The 22,382-nt window shown below is 43.7% G+C and overlaps 2 protein-coding genes across 2 annotated transcripts; both read left to right on the top strand.

Moving 5' to 3' along the window:
• Window positions 1-1,564: 1,564 nt before the first annotated feature.
• Window positions 1,565-11,487, top strand: LOC121858552 (mast/stem cell growth factor receptor kita-like). Its single transcript, XM_042355042.1, has 21 exons — window positions 1,565-2,009; window positions 2,226-2,422; window positions 2,852-3,005; window positions 3,311-3,469; window positions 3,685-3,867; window positions 4,385-4,542; window positions 4,658-4,832; window positions 5,076-5,203; window positions 5,427-5,607; window positions 5,956-6,041; window positions 6,757-6,907; window positions 7,000-7,227; window positions 7,494-7,641; window positions 7,901-8,039; window positions 8,402-8,492; window positions 8,803-8,939; window positions 9,221-9,343; window positions 9,553-9,659; window positions 9,845-9,949; window positions 10,177-10,282; window positions 10,672-11,487. The coding sequence occupies exons 1-21, from the start codon at window positions 1,577-1,579 to the stop codon at window positions 11,485-11,487; spliced, it is 4,005 nt and encodes a 1,334-aa protein (XP_042210976.1). The 5' UTR covers window positions 1,565-1,576.
• A 5,284-nt stretch (window positions 11,488-16,771) lies between these two features.
• Window positions 16,772-20,666, top strand: LOC121858742. Its single transcript, XM_042355378.1, has 8 exons — window positions 16,772-16,826; window positions 17,244-17,400; window positions 17,682-18,186; window positions 18,573-18,741; window positions 18,835-19,001; window positions 19,149-19,283; window positions 19,436-19,552; window positions 19,945-20,666. The coding sequence occupies exons 2-8, from the start codon at window positions 17,288-17,290 to the stop codon at window positions 20,275-20,277; spliced, it is 1,539 nt and encodes a 512-aa protein (XP_042211312.1). The 5' UTR covers window positions 16,772-16,826; window positions 17,244-17,287; the 3' UTR covers window positions 20,278-20,666.
• The last annotated feature ends 1,716 nt before the right edge of the window (window positions 20,667-22,382 follow it).

The raw sequence follows: 22,382 nt of genomic DNA on the forward strand, positions 1-22,382 counted from the left end.
GTTATTCATCGAGGAAGAACACTTCAGGTACAGCGTTGTGTCCACCGTAGAGTAGTGTTAGAGTATGACGTCTCAGGGTGTAGTTTGTGCTGGGTGTAGACTTGTGGGTATATACGTGAAAAAAAGGTGATGGCAACATTTTGTTTTTCTAAGTATCTGTATCCTTGTTGCCAGACGGAGGTGGCGCGCTCCTAGATACGCACACACACACACACACACGCATGTTTACTGTAGGTACATATATACCGAAATACACACACACACACACGCGCGCACACAGCATCATTCAACTAATATTCTACGATAGACAGACAGCTTTTGAATCCCGGGTCGAGTAAATTATGAACAATGAATAACTCCTCTACACTCTCCCTCTACCCCCTACCCTCCCTCTCTTCCTCACACCCACTCTCCTCTACACTCTCCCTCTCCCCCTACACCCTCCCTCTGTCCCTCACATCCTCCTCCATCACACCCCCCCTCTCCCACACCAGCACTCACCCCCTACACCCTCCCTCTTTCCACACCCTCCTCCATCACACCCCCCCTCTCCCACCCCTCACCCTCCTCCATCCACCCCCCTCCTCTGCTTCCCCCACCCTCCTCCATCACACCCCCCCCCCTCTCCCACACCAGCACTCTCCCCCCACACCCTCCTTCCACTCATAAAAATACCAAGAATATTAATTTTACGTAGAAAAGAAACAGATAAGATAAATAAACGAATATGATTTGAGCTAAAAGAAAAAGAATTATTTTTACCGTGTCTTGGTTCCTGTTGATACGGTCCTACTAGATAGGTGTTGTCGACTACCGTCTTCCTCTCTGATATGTTACGTTGGGATTTTGGTTTGTTAATTTTTCATTTTTTCCTAATTTTTAACAAAGAGTGTATTATTATTTTCTGTTTTGTCATAATTGTATTTTGAATCACGTGACGATTAGTCCACTTACTTGCAAGGTAATCATTTTATCATATTGCAAGCTATGTTTTTACTTTCTCAGAACTTGTGATTAATCTTTCTTCTCTCAGTTATCACGCAGAAGTTATCAAAATACAAAAGAAGTGAATGTAATGCCTACGTGTATGTTAGAGTTGGTGTTATCTTCTGGAACGAGATAACCAACGAGAAGTTGTTGTGTGTGTCACCTCTACTAGTAAGCAAGTGGAATCATGGTATATTTTGACTATTGTACTGTCAATATTCTTATTGCCTACTACTACTACTATCACCACCACTGCTACTATTATTAACTACCGCTACAACCATTAACCACCACTACTCTTACTATTGCTGCTGCTGCTCTCTCTCTTCTCTCATATACTATACAGTATACCTCTCAGATATAAGACAGTGCATCAAGTTTATTCATACATTCAATACGTCCGTTCCATCATCCTGAATCACAGTCGGCAACAGACTCCGCGATATCATTGGGAGGAACACACACACACACACACACACACGCACACACACACACACACACACACACACACCTCGCGGGTCGTCGTTATAAGATTACTTAGAAGAAAAAAATGTGACAGTATGAGCTAGGAGTCTTGTTGGGAGTGATCATGTTACCCCACTATCTCTTATTGTTGCTGGGGACGACGCTGGTTGCCTCAGTGACGATAAAAGGTTCACCAAGACGCCCTTTACTCACGTCCATAGAAGACCTAATATCAGCCTCCTCGTTGATATTCATTGCCTACTGCAAGAACTTGAGGCCACAGGTTGAAGGTCACTCAGCCATTAGCGTGCACCCTATGCGGAGTCCATGCGCTAAGAGCGACTCCATACCGTCCATCATTGATTTGGAATTCTCGGCTGACGGCCAGAACGCGTTGGGGGAGGACGTATGGGAGTTTGCGTTTAAGGGGAGTACCCAATACATCTTCTTCCTGGAGGAGACGATGGAGAAGGATGTCTTCCGGCCCCTCGGAGCCCATGAGTCCAACAAAGATGAATACAATAAATTCTACCATGAGTTTCGTAGATATTTCGAAGGTAAGTGGCGTCCTTAGAGTTAATGATGTCCGTAGAGTTAATGATGTCCGTAGAGTTAATGCTTTACCTGTATAATCGATGATCAGTGACTTTAGTCAGTAACAATTAAGATTATTATTATTAGTAGTAGCAGTTGCAACAGTAGTAGTAGTAGTAGTAACATTATTAGTACTAGTTGTTGTAATAGTAGTAGTAGTAGCATTATCATTTCACCAGGATGTTGGAAGGCAAGCATTACCTTTAACAGTACAGCTACCTGGTACCGAGAACCACAAACTACCAACTACCAACTGGCTCCAGGAATGACCTTTAGTCTTAACTGCTCCACACGCCACCCTGACGCATTCTCCGACGACGCCTTCACCGGCTACCACCTGACGCTGTTCACCCCCGACGGTCACCGCATCAACAAGGTCAGTATGGGTCTAAGGTGGAGGTCCCCAATTAATGCTAGGGATCAGAAGGCTTCATTATTACTCGAGCTTGAAAGTGAAGTGATTAATATACTCTCGTTCTCAATCCAAGTAATTCTACACACTAGTTCAAGTCAAAGAAAAGTCATTTTTATGGTCCACGGGAAGCAATGAGGCAGTTTTCTCCGTTCATTTGTTTGTATGTCTCTCTCTCTGCATCACTACAACAGACCTAGGACATTCATATTTGCTGTAATATATTCGTCATCAATGCCAGACAAGTACAAATATATAGGTAATCTCTATACCATAACAATGTGGATGAAGCTATTTTGGTTTCTATATTCTTCGACGTAAACAATTAGCTCTTGTTTATTATCCCCTTGTTAATTATGTAGATGTCATAATAATCAAGTTATGTATGTCCAGGAGCCGGGAAGAAGCCTCGCCTGGACTGGGACTCTGGCATCACCTGAACGAAACGCTTCAACAACGACTCCGAGAGGAGAGTACCAGTGTGTGGTGGCCTGGCCTGGAGAACAGCTACATCTCGACGCCGTCAGCCTCAACATAAGTCTAATTGGTGAGTGATATAAATATATTTGTCTGGAATAAGTGAACGACTCACAGTAACCTCTAACAGGACGCTGGATCATCACCCAGCAAATATAATTCTTATAGTATATCTTTAAGGAAAAAGAAAACGAATGCAACAATGAAAATGAGAATTTTAAAGTAAACTTTAATATATGCCTCAATTATTTCAGGATTATTATTAGATTTTTTTAATGTGCTGTATTCCCTAAACAAATATGTTTTTCCTCTTATGATCGATTTATTTTATTTCGTTATTGTGTTATCAGTTGTCAGCGTTATGTCTTGTTACAGACTTAGAGAGGAGTCCAAGCCTGGTTTTACAGTCTCCGTTGAAAGTGACCCACAATGCCACGAACATTGACCCCGGTTCAGACAAGCCTCGTGTAGCGGAGTGGATCATGCACTATTGGTCTTACCCTGAGCCCTATTTTCTCTGGATTCATCCAAACGGTGAGTATAAAAGGACATTTTTTTCCAATATTCTCACTTATATTCCGAGTCTTTGTTTACACACGTGTGGCCAATCAGAGTTGATTATTTCGATATATTTTCCTACACCTAAATGGTCAATCATAAATGAGTATTATCCGTATTTTATTGGAAATTTTTAGGTTATAGAGAGTTAATGGTTTACTGTCTCGTGTGTCCCTCACTCACTCTTTCAGGTACGGTGTTGCTCAACGGGACTTGCTCTGAGATAACACAGGACCCCGAGCAGTGTCATGAGGGCGTTCTTACCCTCCAGAGGAAGTCACCCTTTTCCCTCGTAGACGGCGGCAACTACACCCTTATCCTCCAGGCTGAAGGACACTCCAACTGCAGTGAACATACTATCCTGGATGTCCTAGGTGAGGCGTAGGGAATATTAGGTCACTTAATACCCTATGGGAAGACCAGGACATGCTAGGACACGTGGGGCAAAGGACTTTTGTTTATGTGTCAAGAAGGATTAAGATCTGAGATGGACGCTGATTAAGTTACTTTCGTGTGGTGATGTTCATATTGGCGCTGATGTGTTGTCAAGTTTATTGGCTTATAAATCATGTACTGTATAGGAATTGTGTACGCCGTCTCTCTCTCTCTCTCTCTCTCTCTCTCTCTCTCTCTCCATCTGATTCTGTATTTACTAGAGGGATAATTCGCCATTAGATTTAGTTATGTTGACAAACACACTTGGTACACTTCAGAACTATCGTAGACAGTGCTCAGTATTACAAAACATTATCATCATCAGAAACTGTTATCCAGTTTACACCTACACATTCCTTGACACATTCATAGTCGCACAAAAGAAAGAGAAATATTCACTTAAACGAAACTCGCAAGTAATTTCACTCTTCATTAACTCCACTTCCCTCCCTGTAGGCGCCCCTGTCCACACCACCGTTGCCATAGAAACAACTACAAACTATGTGTTGATTGGTCAGGAAATCAACATCACCTGCCAGAGCTTGGGGAACCCCGTTCCTAAACTTGCCCTCTTTTCCTGCCTCAACTCCTCCGACTGCAGTTTCCCCGAGAAGGTAAGTTGTAGCTGCTAATTACTTCATTAAACACCTGATATTATTGTCCAGACTATTTGTTCATGTAGAATTGTATAATGTGTAAATGAGGATGTTTCCCCCATGTTCTCTGCAGGTTAATGAGTTGCAGCCCATGACCCAGGTGGAGGAGGAGGGTGAGATACAGGTGGAGGGAGCCCGTGTTGTCAGGAGGTGGAAGGTGAGGGCTGAGGTGTCCTCCACATACACCTGCCAGGCCGTCAACTCCCTGGGTAACGACACTTCCCCACAGGTGTTCCTACAAGTGACAGGTGAGTGGCACGGGGTTACAGCTGTTTTATATCCCACATTGGAGACAACAAGGAATGATAAACAGTTTCCACATCTAACGGACACCTCGCTATAATGGACTTTCCTCTCCATAATCCATAAAACAGAGGTTTCACTGTATCAAACAAGGGGTCGTCTGCATGTTTATATATATAAGACTAAACACGTGTCCCTGAATATTTAGATTATTGCTGTTAACTGTGACCTCTGTTGACCCCTATCAGCAATGGAGGCACCAACCTGGCTCTCTGACATCCCCCTGAACATTACTATTGACCTACACAAGAGGGAGACACTAAGCCTGAGGTGTTCTGCCTCTGGGATACCTGCACCTGTCTACCAGTGGAGTAAGGTGGGTGATGAGCTGCTGTTGTCCTCGTAGATAGATAGATAGGTAGATAGATAGATAGATAGATAGATAGATAGATAGATAGTAAAATTTTAATACACGTTCACCATGATTCAGTATGTATGTAGTCAATGCAGGTATGCAGTTCAACATGTATGAATATAAAGAAGCCACAATCTCAAGTTCAATTTCTACTCTTATTAGTTCATTTCCCCAACTTCTACAGGACGACGTGGTGTTGTCTGCTGCCGAGGACGATAACTTGGTGGTGGACGAGGTGACGGGGGTGCTGCTGGTGGAGAAGGCGATGAAGGAGGACTCAGGCCACTATCAATGTCTCGTAAGGAATCCTGCTGGGACGCTCCTTGCCTGGTATGAAGTGACTTACGTTCCTCCCACCCATCATTGTGAGTCACCATTGGTATAGTTGAACTTGATGCCATGTTAGCTTAGTGAAATGTGCTACACTGTATATCATATTAATGGTATATACACCTCAGTCACAAAAAATGACACTACGACTCTTGTTGTCTCTGAAAGGTTGTCATAATCCTTTGTCCGCTGTGTTGTATTGTCCGATACGAAAATGTAAAGATACTTATTTAATTGTGCATACATAAACAGACATAGAGAGTAAGACAGGCAATTAAAGGAGAGTCACAAAAATAGAATAGAGAAGTAGATTTAATTACCTGACTAACAAGATCACATCATCTCTCTTCTCTTCTCCTGCTGTACCTGGCCGCCTTGAACAGCGTCCCTCTGGGTAGCTCTGGGAGTGCTGGTGCCGCTTCTGTTCCTGGTTACCCTTACCTTTTTCACTCGATACTTCTTTCACCTGGTAAGTGCTGCATTTACCTCCCACACACGAGGCACCTGTAACACCTGTACTGCTTCATGTAACACCTATACTGTTTCATATAACACCTATGCTGCTTCATATAATACATGTGCTGCTTCATATAACACATGTACTACTTCATATAACACCTGTACTGCTTCATATAATACCTGTACTACTGCATATAACACCTGTACTACTTCATATAACACCTGTACTGCTTCATATAACACCTGCACTACTTCATATAACACCTGTGCTGCTTCATATAACACCTGTACTACTTCATATAACACCTGTACTACTTCATATAACACCTGTGCTGCTTCATATAACACCTGTACTACTTCATATAACACCTGTGCTGCTTCATATAACACCTGTACTACTTCATATAACACCTATACTGCTTCATGTAACACCTGTACAACTTCATATAACACCTGTACTACTTCATATAACACCTGTGCTGCTTCATATAACACCTGTACTACTTCATATAACACCTGTGCTGCTTCATATAACACCTGTACTACTTCATATAACACCTGTGCTGCTTCATATAACACCTGTACTACTTCATATAACACCTGTGCTGCTTCATATAACACCTGTACTACTTCATATAACACCTGTGCTGCTTCATATAACACCTGTACTACTTCATATAACACCTATACTGCTTCTTGTAACATATGCTCTTCTACCCCTTCAGCGTCGGTCCCGCCAGTTCACTCTGAGGGCCCGGAAGGCATGGGAGAAGGGTAACGTGGCATCCCTCAACAGTGACTTGTGTCTCCACCAGCAGGCAGACCTTCTCCCCTTCCGGTCCAAGTTTGAGTTCTCGAGGGACAACATCACCATCAGTAAGTGTTGATCAGATAATAATAATGATAATAATAAAACAACCTTATCGTCATCATCCCTCTAACAACACAACCTCTCGTAAACACAACAGACAAGCTGCTGGGATGTGGAGCGTTCGGGCGTGTTTACAGAGCCGTGGCAGAGAACCTTGGCCCTGAGAAGGTCCCCACCACCGTAGCCGTCAAGATGGTTAAATCACGTAAGGATAAGACTCAGCTTCACGCCCTTCAGTCTGAGTTGAAGATCTTGATGCATATTGGCCGTCACGTTAATATTGTGAATCTTGTGGCTGCCTGTACTAAGGATCTTCATGACAAAGGTAGTGTGTGTGTGTGTGTGTCTTAGAGTGGTACCGGGTTGAGAAGAAGAGGGAATAGGCGGAGAAAGAAGAGGATAGTGAGGGAACTAACCTAATCTAACCTAATATAAACCAACTCTAACTAAACACCTGCATAATTACCTGTATACTAGTATAATGATCTATACACCTGTATAATGACCTACACTATGATGAAATAAAAGAAAAAGAAAAAAAAGCGTGAATGTGAGGCGAGATATTGAACCGCACCTGGGTCCCTCCTGTAGGTGAGCTGATGATCCTGGTGGAGTACTGCTGCTACGGGAACATCCTCGACTACCTCAGGAGAAACCGCAACACCTTTGTTAATCAGTTGAATGACCTGGGAGACACCTTCCTACCTTGCCTGACTCACCGGACACCTGACGACTCCAGGTAGGTAGAGTACAGGTTAATTAATATGTCTCTAGCCTTGTCTGTCACTCCTTGTGTCCTGTCTGTCTGTCTGTCTCCTAGTGTCCTGTCTGTCTGTCTGTCTCCTAGTGTCCTGTCTGTCTCTCTCTGTCACTTTCCTGTCATATAGTTTTGTCTGTCTGTTTGTCGGTGATATCTATCAATCATATCAGTCTGTCTGTCTGTCTCTGTCTGTCTGTCTGCCCATAAGTCTGTCACTACCTTTCCTTTCCCTCAACAGAAACTCCAGTAACGGAATCGTGTATATCAGTGTAGATAGAGTAGCATTTCAGACTGCCACTGCCGCCGCTGCTACTACTGCCAACGCCGCCGATGCTACCGCCACAGGAGGCATTCACGGGGAGCACATGTCACAGCAGGTTAGGAGTTGATAGAGACGTGTAATAGCAAATGTGAAATAATTGGGAGAGTGAAATTGGGCAGGATGTAGGTGTTGTGTGTGTGTGTGTAATAATAATAATAATAATAATAATAATTAACGGTTTATTAAGAAAATATGGCAGTCCGAAGGCTGAAAATATACAATGAACAGAGGTGATAAGTTACATATAGTGAAATCGGGGAGTGGGTCACTTGATTGACAAAAGCTTTCGACACAGAAACATAAGAAACATAGAGTGTGTGTGTGTGTGTGTGTGTGTGTGTGTGTGTGTGTGTGTATATTTGTTGTTATTGTACGTAATGTTTCAATATATTTTTATTTCTTTGTTTTGGTACACAGCCGCTACTGACCCGCCAGATGTCAGCCAAGGTCATGACCCAGCGTTCAGAGGCCAATACTGACCTCTCTGATATGACCTGCCTCACCCTAAGTAAGTTTCTCTCTCTCTCTCTCTCTCTCTCTCTCTCTCTCTCTCTCTCTCTCTCTACTTACTGAAAGACCTTTATATTATAGTAGTGTACAGTATATTAAGGTAACATATATTTTATAACGAGTAAAACATTTTTATTGGTATAAAAATATTTTAAGATTTTTTTTATATCAGTAAAATTGAATTACCTGAAGATTTTCCACCCCCATCATATCACCACCACCACCATTCACCACCACTACCACCACCACCACCATCACCACCACATCATCACCACCACCACCATCACCACCACCATCACCTCTTCCAGTCAGTGATACTCATAACTTAGAGCGGCCGAGTATACCGTGTGAGACAGACGGCCGCGAGAGTCCATTGTGCTCCAGGGACCTCCTCTGCTGGGCCTTCCAGATAGCTCGTGGCATGGACTACCTCGCCTACAGGAAGGTACCCCCACGTGTAGCTTGTTATTCTCCTTCTTCTTTATCTTATTGTCACTTTATTGGATTTTTCTTTATTTTCGTTTTATGAATAGAAAAGTCGAACTATCACATGCATATTAGACACCCTGACGTATTTCATCTGTACCCTGTAGATATACCACCCTAACCTAACCTAACCTAACCTAACCTCAGTAAAAACCAATCTAACCTAACGAATCCCAACCAAAAACCTAACCTAACCTAACCAAGGATGATTATATCTTCATTTCCCTCTTGTCTGCACAGGTGTTACATGGGGATCTAGCGGCTAGGAATGTTCTCCTCACTCAGGGCAATGTGGTCAAGATCAGCGACTTCGGCCTGGCTAAGAACATTGACAAGTACAACAACTACAAGAAAAACAAGAACGTATGTGGTTGTGTGCTGTAGTGTAATTTGTTGTAGTAGTTGTTCTGTAGGTGTGTGTGTTTCAGTGTTGCGTGAAGTATAAGTGGTATTTCATATGTGTTGATATTACCTGCATTCGTGGTCTTACCTAATTTACCTGTAATTATTAGACTAAGGTACCATGAGTATAAGATGAGTAATGCCATATTATCTCTCTCTCTCACACACAGTCACCGCTACCAGTCAAGTGGATGTCGCTTGAGGCCTTGAAGGAAGGAATGTTCTCTACCCAGAGTGACGTGTGGGCTTACGGCGTCGTCCTTTGGGAGATATTCAGGTGGGTGACAGACAGACCGACAGACCGACAGACCGACATAAAAACATCAAGTTGGTGTAAGATACAGTATACAGTAGATGTGTGTGTGTGTTTGTGCGTGTGTGGTTGTTTACATATCTGTATGTAATTGTCTATGTGTTTTATATCTATGCTCTCTGTTGACTATCGATCCATTGTTTACACAGCCTGGGTTGTAATCCTTTCCCTACTGTAATGATGGATGAGACATTTATCAAGAGCCTAGAGGAGGGCTACAGAATGGATCAGCCTAAGTTCTCCACACATGCACTGTAAGTTCCTCCTATAAACCTCCTTAATACACAGTAAGAAAGTTTGTAATACTAATAACTAAAACTATAAAAAAGTATAATAATAATAACAATGATAAACTTTTTCTCATTTCTATTGTAGTTTTGAATCAGATATGAAACTCAATTCACCCAAGGATAAAATATGACCCTTAGTAATGTTTAGTAAATTAGTGTTTCTGAGTTAATTAAGGTGTTGGTGATGACAGGTACCAAGTGATGCTCGAATGCTGGGGAACTAACCCTGACGATAGGCCATCCTTCTCTCAGCTGGAACAGAAACTAAACCAGATGTTGACCCTGGGAGATTTACAGGTGAGATAAACTTAACAGGTGTGTGAATCGTCCCTGTCTGTCTGTCTCAGTACATACATACATACAGTACATACATACATAGGAAGGCAATGGCAGATAGAAATATAGATAAATAGATACATAACAGATGAGTAGAGAGAGAGAGAGAGAGAGAGAGAGAGAGAGAGAGAGTTTTTGCTGGTTATATAAAAAGGCTAAGTTGATACTGTGGAGTGGACATGTTGTAAGGGAGGAGGGACAGTGACAGATTCATCATAAAACGCAGTAATTTTTTTTATCAGGAAGACAAACAGACAGACATGGGTGGCTTATACTGTCAAGCTGTGTATTCATATCATCACCAACTGCTCACCATAGTGTTTATTTAATTTGTTCAATCACCTTCCCAGTACTTCGAGGAGCTACAGCGGAAGTGTATTGAAGAGGCCAAGGAGGGGGAGGGGGAAGAGGTCGTGTATCTCAACATGGTGTGTAGCCCCGAGTACAACAGCCTGGTTCAGAAGGTACAGCAAGACGATCACTGCCTCCAGAATGATCCCTCTACAGCCACTTCTTCAGGAACCAGTGACATACTTCCGGGGGCCAACAAGAGATCTCCAGGTGCTATCGAGACACTTGTAGAGACTAAGGAGAGAGATCCCTGGGCTAATAACGAACTTCTGGGTACAGAGTCTAATCTTCTCCCGCCTCTAAAACCACAAGTTATCACCTCTTCAAGTTCCACAGCCTCCACGATTCCTCCCACAAACATATTTTCAAATTCTGACACTGGCGTCTCGATAGACTTAGCAGGTGGGCTCTTGAGAGTCTCTGTCGCCAGCTCAGCCACTCCTGCCTCTTGCTTCACTTCCTCCACGGTATCCCCCAACAGCTGTTTGACTACAGTGTCTACCATTCCCTGTAGTATTTCTGACAACAGCATCGTGACTACTTCTTCCCTCAACCCAACACGACAGAGTTACAGCAGTTACCCTGGTGTCTCTGCCAACCGCTCTACACATACGTCTGGGAGTAGTTCTTCCAGCACGACCGTCAGAACAGTTTCCAGTTCCGGTACATCTTCCAGGACATTTTCCAGTACGACTTGGGATACATTGTCCAGTACGATATCCAATACAACTTCCAACACCATTTCCAGTGAGTCTTCCAGCCCAGCTCCCTTTAGCAGCCCCGCCAGAGAACTAGGCATCTCACACAATCCATGACTGTGGGGTACGTTACCCTTGCCACCAACCTGCTCCTGAACGATGGTACCCAGAACTTGAACTGTGACCAGTCTTTAGGTCACGTCCAGAGTTCATATTGTAAGTCGACAATTCCCAACAACAACAACAACAACAAGGTCATGAATGTTGGTCAGGAAGACGTCCATGAAGAATCTCTGAGCTATAATTACCTCAACATGACCGCCCCTGGTGGAGACTACTGTACTGACCAATCTGTTAACCTTAATTTCTAGCAGGTGTGAAAACCTCCTGTAGTAGTAGCAGTAGACAGTAATGTGGCGACCTGTAATGGTCAGTAGACTCTCCTCGCAAGCGAGCGGACCCTGGTTCGATCCCCGGGCAGGCTGAAACTATGGGCAAGTTTCTTTACGCCATTTTCCTCTGTTTACTGAGCAGTAATTGGGAACCCAGGGTAATGGTTAGCCAGTGCAGTTGGCGAGTTGTCCGGTCTTCTCGGACTATTCCTTGACACTGGGTCATGCAGCTCGTTAACTTAGGGTGTGGTTGTTGTGTTGACGACATCTTCTACACCTTAAACAAATTCACGCCTAGGTGGCCCTTGGGCCGGCCATCCTCGTTACATAAGAACATAAGAATGGAGGAAACTGCAGCGGGCCTATTGACCCATACTGGGCAGTCCCGTTTACACCCAACCCCTATTGCTCATATAAGCATCCAACCTATGTTTGAAGCTATTCAGCGAATTCGAGTTAATGATGATATTTGGTAACAAGAGAGGCGACCGTTATATTATAAAGACAGTAATGACTGGATCTATTTTCTGTAAAGTATTTTCTCACAGGAACAATTTAATTTCTTGTCCAGGGGTATTTTTTGAATGGAAAACATGTAGAAGCTAATTAATAAAAGGAGATAAAAGGTAGAGTTAGTTAATAAAAGTAGATGACTAACAGGTAGAGTTAATTAATAAAAGTAGATGACTAACAGGTGATGAAGGGAAATAGCGGCTGAATGGTTATGGAGAATGTGTCTGGTCGCCTGAGGAAGTCAGCAACAACTAAACAATTAGACGACAGTTGTTGTTATATTCTTGTATAAAAGCGAAGGTAAACAAGGTGTGTAAACAATATTGTGGAGTAATTTTGTAGACAGTTTCATACACTTTTTATCGAATCACCTTGAGTCTACCAAAATGTCAGTTTTTTCTGCTATGTTCTTAAGATGTCTGCGTATTTGTGACTCTGAATTTATTGACGATGAATTGAAACACATTCGTTCCATTGCACAGAAACTCGGGTACCCTTCTGTGTGTGTTGATCGTTGTTTTAAAAGGGCTAAAAAATCCTTTCATTCCTCTCAAATTCCTACACTTAAGAATATTTTGACTCTGCCCTATCGAAATGAATTTGTCCCGTTAGTTCGGTCCCTCAAGCTTCTAAATATTAATGTTGTTTTCAGGTATGACTCAACCATTACCAATATGTTAATAAGAAATAGCCCAAGTTTGAATGTAAATGGAAGTGTTTTTTGTATTCCATATAGCAGATGTAATTGTAATTATGTAGGACAAACAGGAAAAACACTGCAGCTCAGAATCAAGCAACATAAGTACAATATCAGAACAGCATCTGAAAGCAGTGCCTTGTTCGTTCATGTTAGGAATAATAATCACCCCATTGCTTGGGAAAAAGCTTAGAAGTATTTAAATCATCTTGTGTCACAGAAAGACTTCTGGTTGAAGCTAGTTTGATGAAGGAATTGAAATCAATAAACCTTAGTGATGGTCAGTTCAAAACTGATAATATGTTACATAAATTTATTTGTCAGTGGCCCAAGGTTAAAAATGCTTTGAAAACCTTTGACATAGTTGTATGATAGTTATTTTTTACCTGACCTGACTAGTCACGTCACCCCCCTTTTCTTAAGCTCCTCTACGTGTGTGTTGGTGTGGGGATTAGTGGATGACATCATTATGACCTGACCTCATGTTTTTAAGGTCACCCAGTATATCTAAGCCTCTGTCCATGTAATCCAGTTGCCTCTGAAGATGTCTTGAATAAAGACGAAAACTAAGGTGCTCAGTTGTTTCCCTTTTCCCGTGTGATCAAGATATATATATATATATATATATATATATATATATATATATATATATATATATATATATATATATATATATATATATATATATATATTGTTACACCCCGCCACCAATTGTCATGATCTACCTACCCAGCACTACGAACCACGCCATCTATTGTCCTGATCTACCTACCCAGCACCACGAGCAACGCCATCTAGGGACGAAACACGAGTATGACTGGTCTTAGTTACCACTCCGGGGTTTCCCTTCTCCATATCCTGGTTGTTGTGTCACCTCCTCAAAGTCTTCTTCGTCAGCTCCAGTTCGATGAGAGTTCAGTTCACTCTGGGAAGTGACCACAGGATCACCTATCCTGGAAACCTACCGCACAGTGACTACCTACCGTCTTCTACAATACTCAGCCATCTCAGCTCCGCACTTAGGTATTTGTAATCTTATATTGCCTCCCCGCCTCCACCTTGCTTCAAATTATTGTATGTTGTATAAATATGTATATACTGTTAATGTTTAGGTTAAGTATGGTTAAGGGTAAATTATAGAAAGCTGAATATTTTGTTCAGGAATTTATGGTACTTTATTATACTCAACAAAAACTCGCATCCTTTGTCTACCCTTTTATAGTCCGATTGTCTTTGTTTTGTTTTTTTGTTGCCTGTTGGGATCTGGGTAGACTTTTAACTATATTCTAAATCCCCAACTCGTAACAATATATATATATATATATATATATATATATATATATATATATATATATATATATATATATATATATATATATATATATATACTTCATTTTAGTCCATATAACACGCGGACTTTGAACATATAATCAATAATATATACATACAGTATATATATATAGTACAGGGAGGTACTACCGCCTGGGAAGATATTGGAAGCATAATGTGTTGTCTAATGGTAGACCCTGCTGCCATATGGCACCACGAAAATTGTGACCAAGTCCCAGGTTGCTGATCTGACTTTCTGCCTCATTTACACTTAATTGCAGGGTTTCAATTTTCTCTTACTTTGACAACACAATATACATACAGTATTTCTCACTCTTGATATTTTTTCTAAATTTATTTATGGCTCATTATTATTATTATTTATAGTTTTTATTAATTGTTATAATTGTTATTTATTTTTATTAATTTTATTATTATTATTGTTGTTTTATTATACTTTCGCCCCCAAGGCCTTGATGTGGGTCATTAAATATGACCTGTGCCTGAGTGGGTTAGTGACCGTAAAAAAAATATATAATAAAAAATATCAACATTACATATTTTAATTTATCCCAATTAGTGAGTATAAAAGAAAATGCAATTTAAAATTTTTAATATAAGTTGAAGCATAATTAAATACACGAATCTGAATAAACTAAAACTGCGTTGAAGAAACAATAATTTTTAAATAGTCGTCTATATACTACCAAACGTTCTTTATGGTGCCCCATCCTTCATAGGTCGCGAGTCAGTCGGAGGCCACCAAGAAAACAATAGGCCGTAAGGGGAGTTAACTTTCCTTCCTTTAAATTCCTTGGTTGAACCTCTCCTCTCCACCTTATATAAGCGGTTATGTAATGTAACATTACTCGACCGCCTATTAATGTACAATCTCATTCAAGATTCTTCGAACACTGCTGGAGACAGCTGGCAACTCAAGGCCATTTGTTTACTATAGTACGGAGTAAGTAATACTTACTACGTACTATAGTGTACTCACTAAGTACGCTATTTAGTCAGCCGACGGCGGCACAGGCGGGACAGCCCAGCAGGGTTGCGCCGTTACGTACCATAATTATGTTATGTCACCGTGTGTTTGTACCATAATTTGGTGTCTGTGTACCATGTACCATAATTTTGATCAGATAGGGACTCGATTGTATTTCCACGCCTGTGAGGAGAGAAATTGGTCCTGTAGGAATGTGGTGAGGTGACAACGGCAGGGCGTCAGGAGCCAGGGACGGGTTGGGTGAGGTGAGTCACCGAGGTGTTATGACGGTTTATATAAGCAGCAAGTTGCAGTGATGACTGTGCAGTGGATATTTCCCCTACAACTGCCGTTTGTCGCTGACTAGCCGACCCTTTTTCGAATTCCCCAGCCAACGCCTCGTGGTCTAAGGTCGGCCTCTAGCGCCGCCTAACAAAGCGGAGGTCAACTATCAAGCCACGCCAACCCCTGCTATATCAGACCTCACCTCGCCGTGACCTGCCCCTTCTTCTACCTACAGCCACGCAGCAAGCAACACCTCCTCTGAGCCAGGGCCGGATTCAGGAGTGGGCAAAGTGGGCAGCTGCCCAGGGGCCTCCTCATATCAGGGCTGGTCGACTTGAAACCACATGAATGACTCTAGTCATGTCACTTTTGTGTGTGTGTTGGGAATTTGTACACTATCAATAAATATACAGTTAATTAAAAATTTCTCCGTGGTCTAATTTCCTCAATATAACTGCATATGGCTTCAAAATTCTCCAAAGAAGTGTTCAAATTTCAAAAATTTCCCGGGGGGCTTACAGCGCCCCCCGGAACTCCCAGATGTTTAGGCTCGCTTCACTCGCCACCCCACCCTTTGGGTAGTTATAATGAGGGGGCCTCCACAAAGAGGCTGCCCATGGGCCTCCACAGGTCTAAATCCGGCACTGCTCTGAGCATCCTCACCAACCAGCTCTCTCTACTCCACGCTGCCACTTCCCAGCACCAAGCTGCATTGTACATCCAATACAATATGTATACAGAGAGCGCCTTGTGAGTTTCTTTTCTCCAACCCATAGTGAGTGTGAACCAACATCATGAAACCCCACAACTGTACCAGTACCTCTCTCTCTCTCTCTCTCTCTGTTTGAGTTAAACTTATGTTACCCTTATTTATTTATGAACACAGATTGGACGACGAGTGGACACAGAAGCAAAGGCAAATAAAGAATTTTAACAAGTATTCCCTTTATTTTAGCCTCTATAATCTATATATTCCTGCTTTTAATTTTGTTATTAGACTTATGTTAATATCAACTTATTTGTAATAATGTAGGGGTGTTTACTGTACTATAACATGTACAATAATTCTTATATGCAGGTACCATAATTTTGAGGAAAATACCATAATTTTGACATCGGTGTACAATAATTTGGGCTGGCCGGCAGCGCAACCTTACATGCTGCCCAACGCTACAGTGTACTACAGTAGGAAAGTAGTCCAAGACTCCGAGGGTCGAGGAGAGAGCGCTGCTGTCCTCTATTGATTCAAAGTGTAAGTATTTAGCTAATTTACTCTTTACGCTTTTTAAACTGCAGTCTGTTAGATATGTAGGTCATGTAGCGAGCGGTAAGTTTCTCCAGGTGTGAGTGAAGCTGTAAAATATTCAAATTCAAATGAGTACTGTATCTCAGTTCAGTGTGGCCAGGGTAGCTTCTTGTGTGTTGGAGTCAGCTCAGGCTCAGCTCCTCAGTAGTGTGGTGAGCGTGCATACAAAGAGCGGCGGCCTTCCTGTATTTGTTTTGTTTTTCATGATTACACGTTAATTATTTAGCAACTTCGTCAAAATATAAACTATATTATGTAAAAAAATTCTTCTTAATAAAACTTCTCTGTAAACTTAATATATATTTCTTGATATGTTTTATATAGGTTTGTGCACATCTGTGATGACTGCTGCATCTCCGTCAGATGGGTGCTGCTGGGTGCGTCCTCTGGGCTTGGAGGAAACCCTGATGGAGGCCTATCACTCCATCAACAACATGACCATCTCCCACGCCCTCTGGCTCTCCTCCACCACCCCTCTCACACACTCCACCTTCTCCAATTCACTCTGGGACCTCTATAGGTGAGTTATTATTGACCCTCACGCACTCTTATACAACACACTCTGAGCTCTATAGGCGAGTTATTATTGAATCTCACGCACTCTTATACAACACACTCTGGGCTCTATAGGCGAGTTATTATTGAGCCTCACGCACTCTTATACAACACACTCTGAGCTCTATAGGCGAGTTATTATTGAACCTCACGCACTCTTATACAACACACCCTGGGCTGAAGACATGTTAATCATCCCTATCGACGTAGCTATTATTGCTTGACCAGTAATTCACCTCTTGCCAGGTCATTACCCAACCTGCGTCACTGTGTGAGAACCCACCCGGAGACCAGCAGCCCCTGGTACCACAAGATGGACACCATTACCAGGGACCTGCTCGATCTACAGGAGGTGCGAGGTCAGAGGTTCTCGCAGGTGTACCAGCGAGTGATGCACACACAGTACCCGCTCCATCATGGCCCCCTCTGGTGCGTCAGATACCTCGACCTGCAACACAACATCGACGATTCCTACATGGACCCCAGTGACGACACCCCTCTAGAGTACTCCTCCCCCCACGCTGTTGAGGACGACGGTGAAGGTCATTCCCCGAAAAACAAACCCTCCAGTGACAGAGAAGACATTACAACTTCAGTAGGAGACGTCGATGACAGCATGATTGTGGGAGCTAAGACGAGCTGTGTTAAGGAGCTACACAGGTACATAGTCATCTTCGGCTTCTGCCACTTGATCACTGACGGAGTGTCCAACATGAGGATAACACACCATTTCCTTCACCTCCTCAACCAGGTACCTCACAACACGAACGCCTCTAGGCCTATTTCTATCTTATCTCTTATATCACAAGTTAAATGTTTCTCACACAGTATCACCATCTTACATAATGCAGTCTTGACCTTCATCCAGTGAAATAGTTAGTGCTTTTTATATAATTTTCTCGGGTATAAGTTACATGCAGTAGTAAATTAATCTCAAGTTTTTTATTTATCTACTTTTATTCCACAACTTGCAACAGCGTATTTCACCCAGAGGTTAACCACCCTAACATCATTTGTATCATCGACTCGTCCACCAGTTTTAAGAGAAGTTCACGTATGAGGGAGCAAATGGTGTATTATGTGGGTGAATAGTGTACTCGTGCAGCGACCTCCTGTAACTTACTATTAAACCCACAGGAGTTGATGGGCGTGGCTAGGAAGGTGGTGGAACTCGGGGTGTTCAAGTCTCCGGTGGCTGAGGAACAAGGATTAAACAGAAGGAAGAGTGACCCAGTGTTCGCTTCCTACGTCCCCAAGCTCTGCGACGCCCCTCTATACCTGTCCCTCTACCCTCCGGCTACTACTGGTAATAACAACAGTAGTACACACACACACACACACACTCTCTCTCTCTCTCTCTCTCTCAATGTAAATAATTAACTCCTCTTCCCTCGGCCAGACAGCACCAAGGCTAGGACAGAGACGTTGTTTTTGCCAGGCCTGACAGTGGGACAGACGCAGGCTCTCAGAAACAAGTGTCGGACTGAGGGTGTCAGCTTCCACGCCGCCTTCACCTCCGCCGCCGTCATCGCCATGGTACAGCTCCTCCACGACGCTCCCTGCCAGGTATGACCTACACACTACTACACGCACACGCACTACTACTACTACCACACACACACACACATATATATATACACTAGTACTACACACAAAGACACACACACTACTACTACTATTACTGACCCAATGATGGCTCATTCTCCACTGCAGGACTCCCGGGTGAAGGACCTGGACCGCATGTCGACACTGCATGATGTCAACTGCCGACGGTACTGGCCGCAGCCCCATCAAGACGTCCTCGGGGTTCACGCTGCCATCCTGCAGCTCTCTTTCCCGACGCCTGTGGTAACACTAGTCCGTTTGTTTACCTGTTTATCTGAACATTTAGTGAATGTACTCGTACCTGTCCTCCTCTTCCTTATTGTCACGCATAGTGAAGTTAATATATCCGTTCGTTTTCACCTCTTATGTATTATGGTGCGTGTGTGTGGTTGCAGGGGCCGATGGGTGATGGAGGGTTCTGGAGGTACGCCAAGCAGCTGCACACGCACCTGAAGGAGGCTCTAACGAGGCAGCTGGTTGTGCAACAATTGGTGTGTGACCCCAGCCTTCAGGTGAGTCCTTAATCTCACTGTCTTGAGTAACAGAAAGAAACTTGGAGTTGTTTTCTAATATCTTTTGATCCTTTAAGTAAATGCAAACAAATGTTATATTGCTCTGACAGAACGTCCATAACCTTCTTCCGCCCGACAAAAAGGTGATTATGTTAATGTGTGTGTGTGTATGTAGCCCGTACAAGAAAAGTACAGCACACTATCCATTGATTAGCTAATTTTATTCGCCTATTGCTTCCTCGTACACAACAGTGGCCCAGGAACACATAATACCGTGAGTCGTGACTATCGCTGTGTGAAAGTCGTTGCCTCCGTGTTTTTCCTGTGTCATTCAGTAGACTAAAACAACGAGACAGTGACGCTGGACTCACCTCTCTTCACACTACTTTCAGGCCCCAGAGGAAATTATCCGAGAGGGCCAAGACCGCAGCCTCACCTCTGCCTACTTCGGGATCACCAACTTGTGTGACCTGTCCTCTCTTATCTCGGGAACTGGTGACCCTGTTGACCTCACTTCTGCCCCTGGAGAGGTGACCCCTGCCCTGCTGACCCGCATCCACCACTCGACAACATGTCACTTCACAGGTGTGGTGTGCCAGCACTTGACCCACACCTTCCGCGGCAGACTCCTCTATAACCTCGACTTCTTCACCGATAAGATGCGTCGTGAGGAAGCCACAAAGTACGCCCATCTCACTCTTCACTTCCTCCTACGATCCATCTAGTCTGACACACAAACCGAATAGTGTGACCCAGCTTGACCCAGAGGCGCAAATTGTGAATCAATTTGAGAGTATGTTATGGAGCATTTATAAATCCAAGGTGGATTTTGATCCAGTGTAGAGCCAAATGTTAATGAATAAAACAATTTCCCCCCAGTCGGATAGACATTGATAATGGAGAATATTTTTTAGGTTTTAACATTACTTTGGTCCCATGAAAATTGGTCATATAAAAAAGCTGGTTGTCATTTTACCTGTATTTTTTATGAGGTAACTTTGTCATTTATTTTAGTAATGTATGATTCTGTACCGACATGGCTAATGACGTTGTGGGGTTCAGGATATTTGGTTCACACTCAGGATGGGTTGGAGAAAGGAAACTCACAATGTGCTCTCTATATACATGTTGTATTGGATGTACAATGCAGCTTGGTGCTGGGAAGGCAGCATGGTTACAAGCGTGATGTAGAGAGAGCTGGTTGGTGAGGACGCTCAGAGAAGGACAGCTTGTGGGTCGCCATGCTCGCCAGGCAGGCGGAGGAGGAGGGAGGGCCGCCAGGCAGCGGCGGAGGAGGTGTTGCTGGCTGGTTGGTGTGGGTAGAAAGAGCGAGATCACCACGAGGTCAGGTCTTAAATAGCGGGGGTTGGCGTGGCTTAATAGTTGACCCCCGCTCCGTGATGTATGGCGGCGCTGGTTGACCCAGACCACGAGGCATACACTGGGGAATTGGTGGGGTCTGCTACTCAGCGACAAACAGCGTTTGTAGGGGAGAAATCCACTACAATACTCCCCCTTCCCTCCAGGCGGTGTAGGAGACTTGTTGTCTGCAGAGTTGCTTAGCACATGTGAGGCAGAACGGGCGGTGCATGCCTCATGTGAGACAACGGCGATGGCGTGGATGAGCCGGTCGCTGGGGACAACTGTCTAGATACACAATATCTGTGGGAGTAAAGAGGGAGAAAAAGGGTGTGTGGAGGCGATGAATGTTGTGCTTCCCTCACGGCAGGTACAGAGTCGTCAGATGCGCCTGCTGGGGTGTGTGGGCCTGGGTCAGGAGCAGGGGCTGCGTCAGCAGAAGCGGATGAGGGCTCGTGACAGCAGCTGGGTCCACGACAGCAGCAGGGTGCAGGACATTAGCAGGGAGTACCTGAGGGAGAAAAGAGGGGTGTGTGGGTCAGCACTCAGGAACAGAGGCCGCATCAGGGGCGGCAGGGGTTACTGCTGGGCCGGGGTCGGCGTCTGAGGCAGGACGGGTGTGCTGGGGTCGGAAGAGGAGCGACTGTCTGCTTAGAGTAGCAGAGCTGCTCTAGGGTGTCTGACCTGCGGTGTAGAGACAGTAGCTGTAGAGCCGATGAGAGCTGCTTCTGGGTGGATAAGCCAGTCTTCCATGTTGCTTGAAGACTGGGAGCGTGATCAGTTTCTCCTCCATCCTGTGTGAGTGCGAATCTCCGGGAGTCATCATTTGTGGGGTTCAAGATGTTTGGTTCACACTCAGGATGGAATGGAGAAAGGAAACTCACAATGTGCTCTCTATATACATGTTGTATTGGATGTACAATGCAGCTTGGTGCTGGGAAGGCAGCATGGTTACAAGCGTGATGTAGAGAGAGCTGGTTGGTGAGGACGCTCAGAGGAGGACAGCTTGTGGGTCGCCATGCTCGCCAGGCAGGCGGAGGAGGAGGGAGGGCCGCCAGGCAGCGGCGGAGGAGGTGTTGCTGGCTGGTTGGTGTGGGTAGAAAGAGCGAGATCACCACGAGGTCAGGTCTTAAATAGCGGGGGTTGGCGTGGCTTAGTAGTTGACCCCCGCTCCGTGATGTATGGCGGCGCTGGTTGACCCAGACCACGAGGCATACACTGTGGAATTGGTGGGGTCGGCTACTCAGCGACAAACAGCGTTTGTAGGGGAGAAATCTACTTCAACGTCATACATTACTCTATACATGAGAGGTAATTATATGAACGGTGTGTTTTTATAACAAATTTTACGCTAAGACTACACTACGTTTTTAATGTTTTATTTCATTTTAATGAATCGAACAACAGCAACTAAAATAATGGAAGTGGAGTTGATCTATATATTATTGTAAGATTAAATCATGTACTTTCT

Source organism: Homarus americanus, unplaced genomic scaffold (assembly GCF_018991925.1).
Source record: "Homarus americanus isolate GMGI-L3 unplaced genomic scaffold, GMGI_Hamer_2.0 scaffold74, whole genome shotgun sequence".
Classification (NCBI taxonomy): domain Eukaryota; kingdom Metazoa; phylum Arthropoda; class Malacostraca; order Decapoda; family Nephropidae; genus Homarus; species Homarus americanus.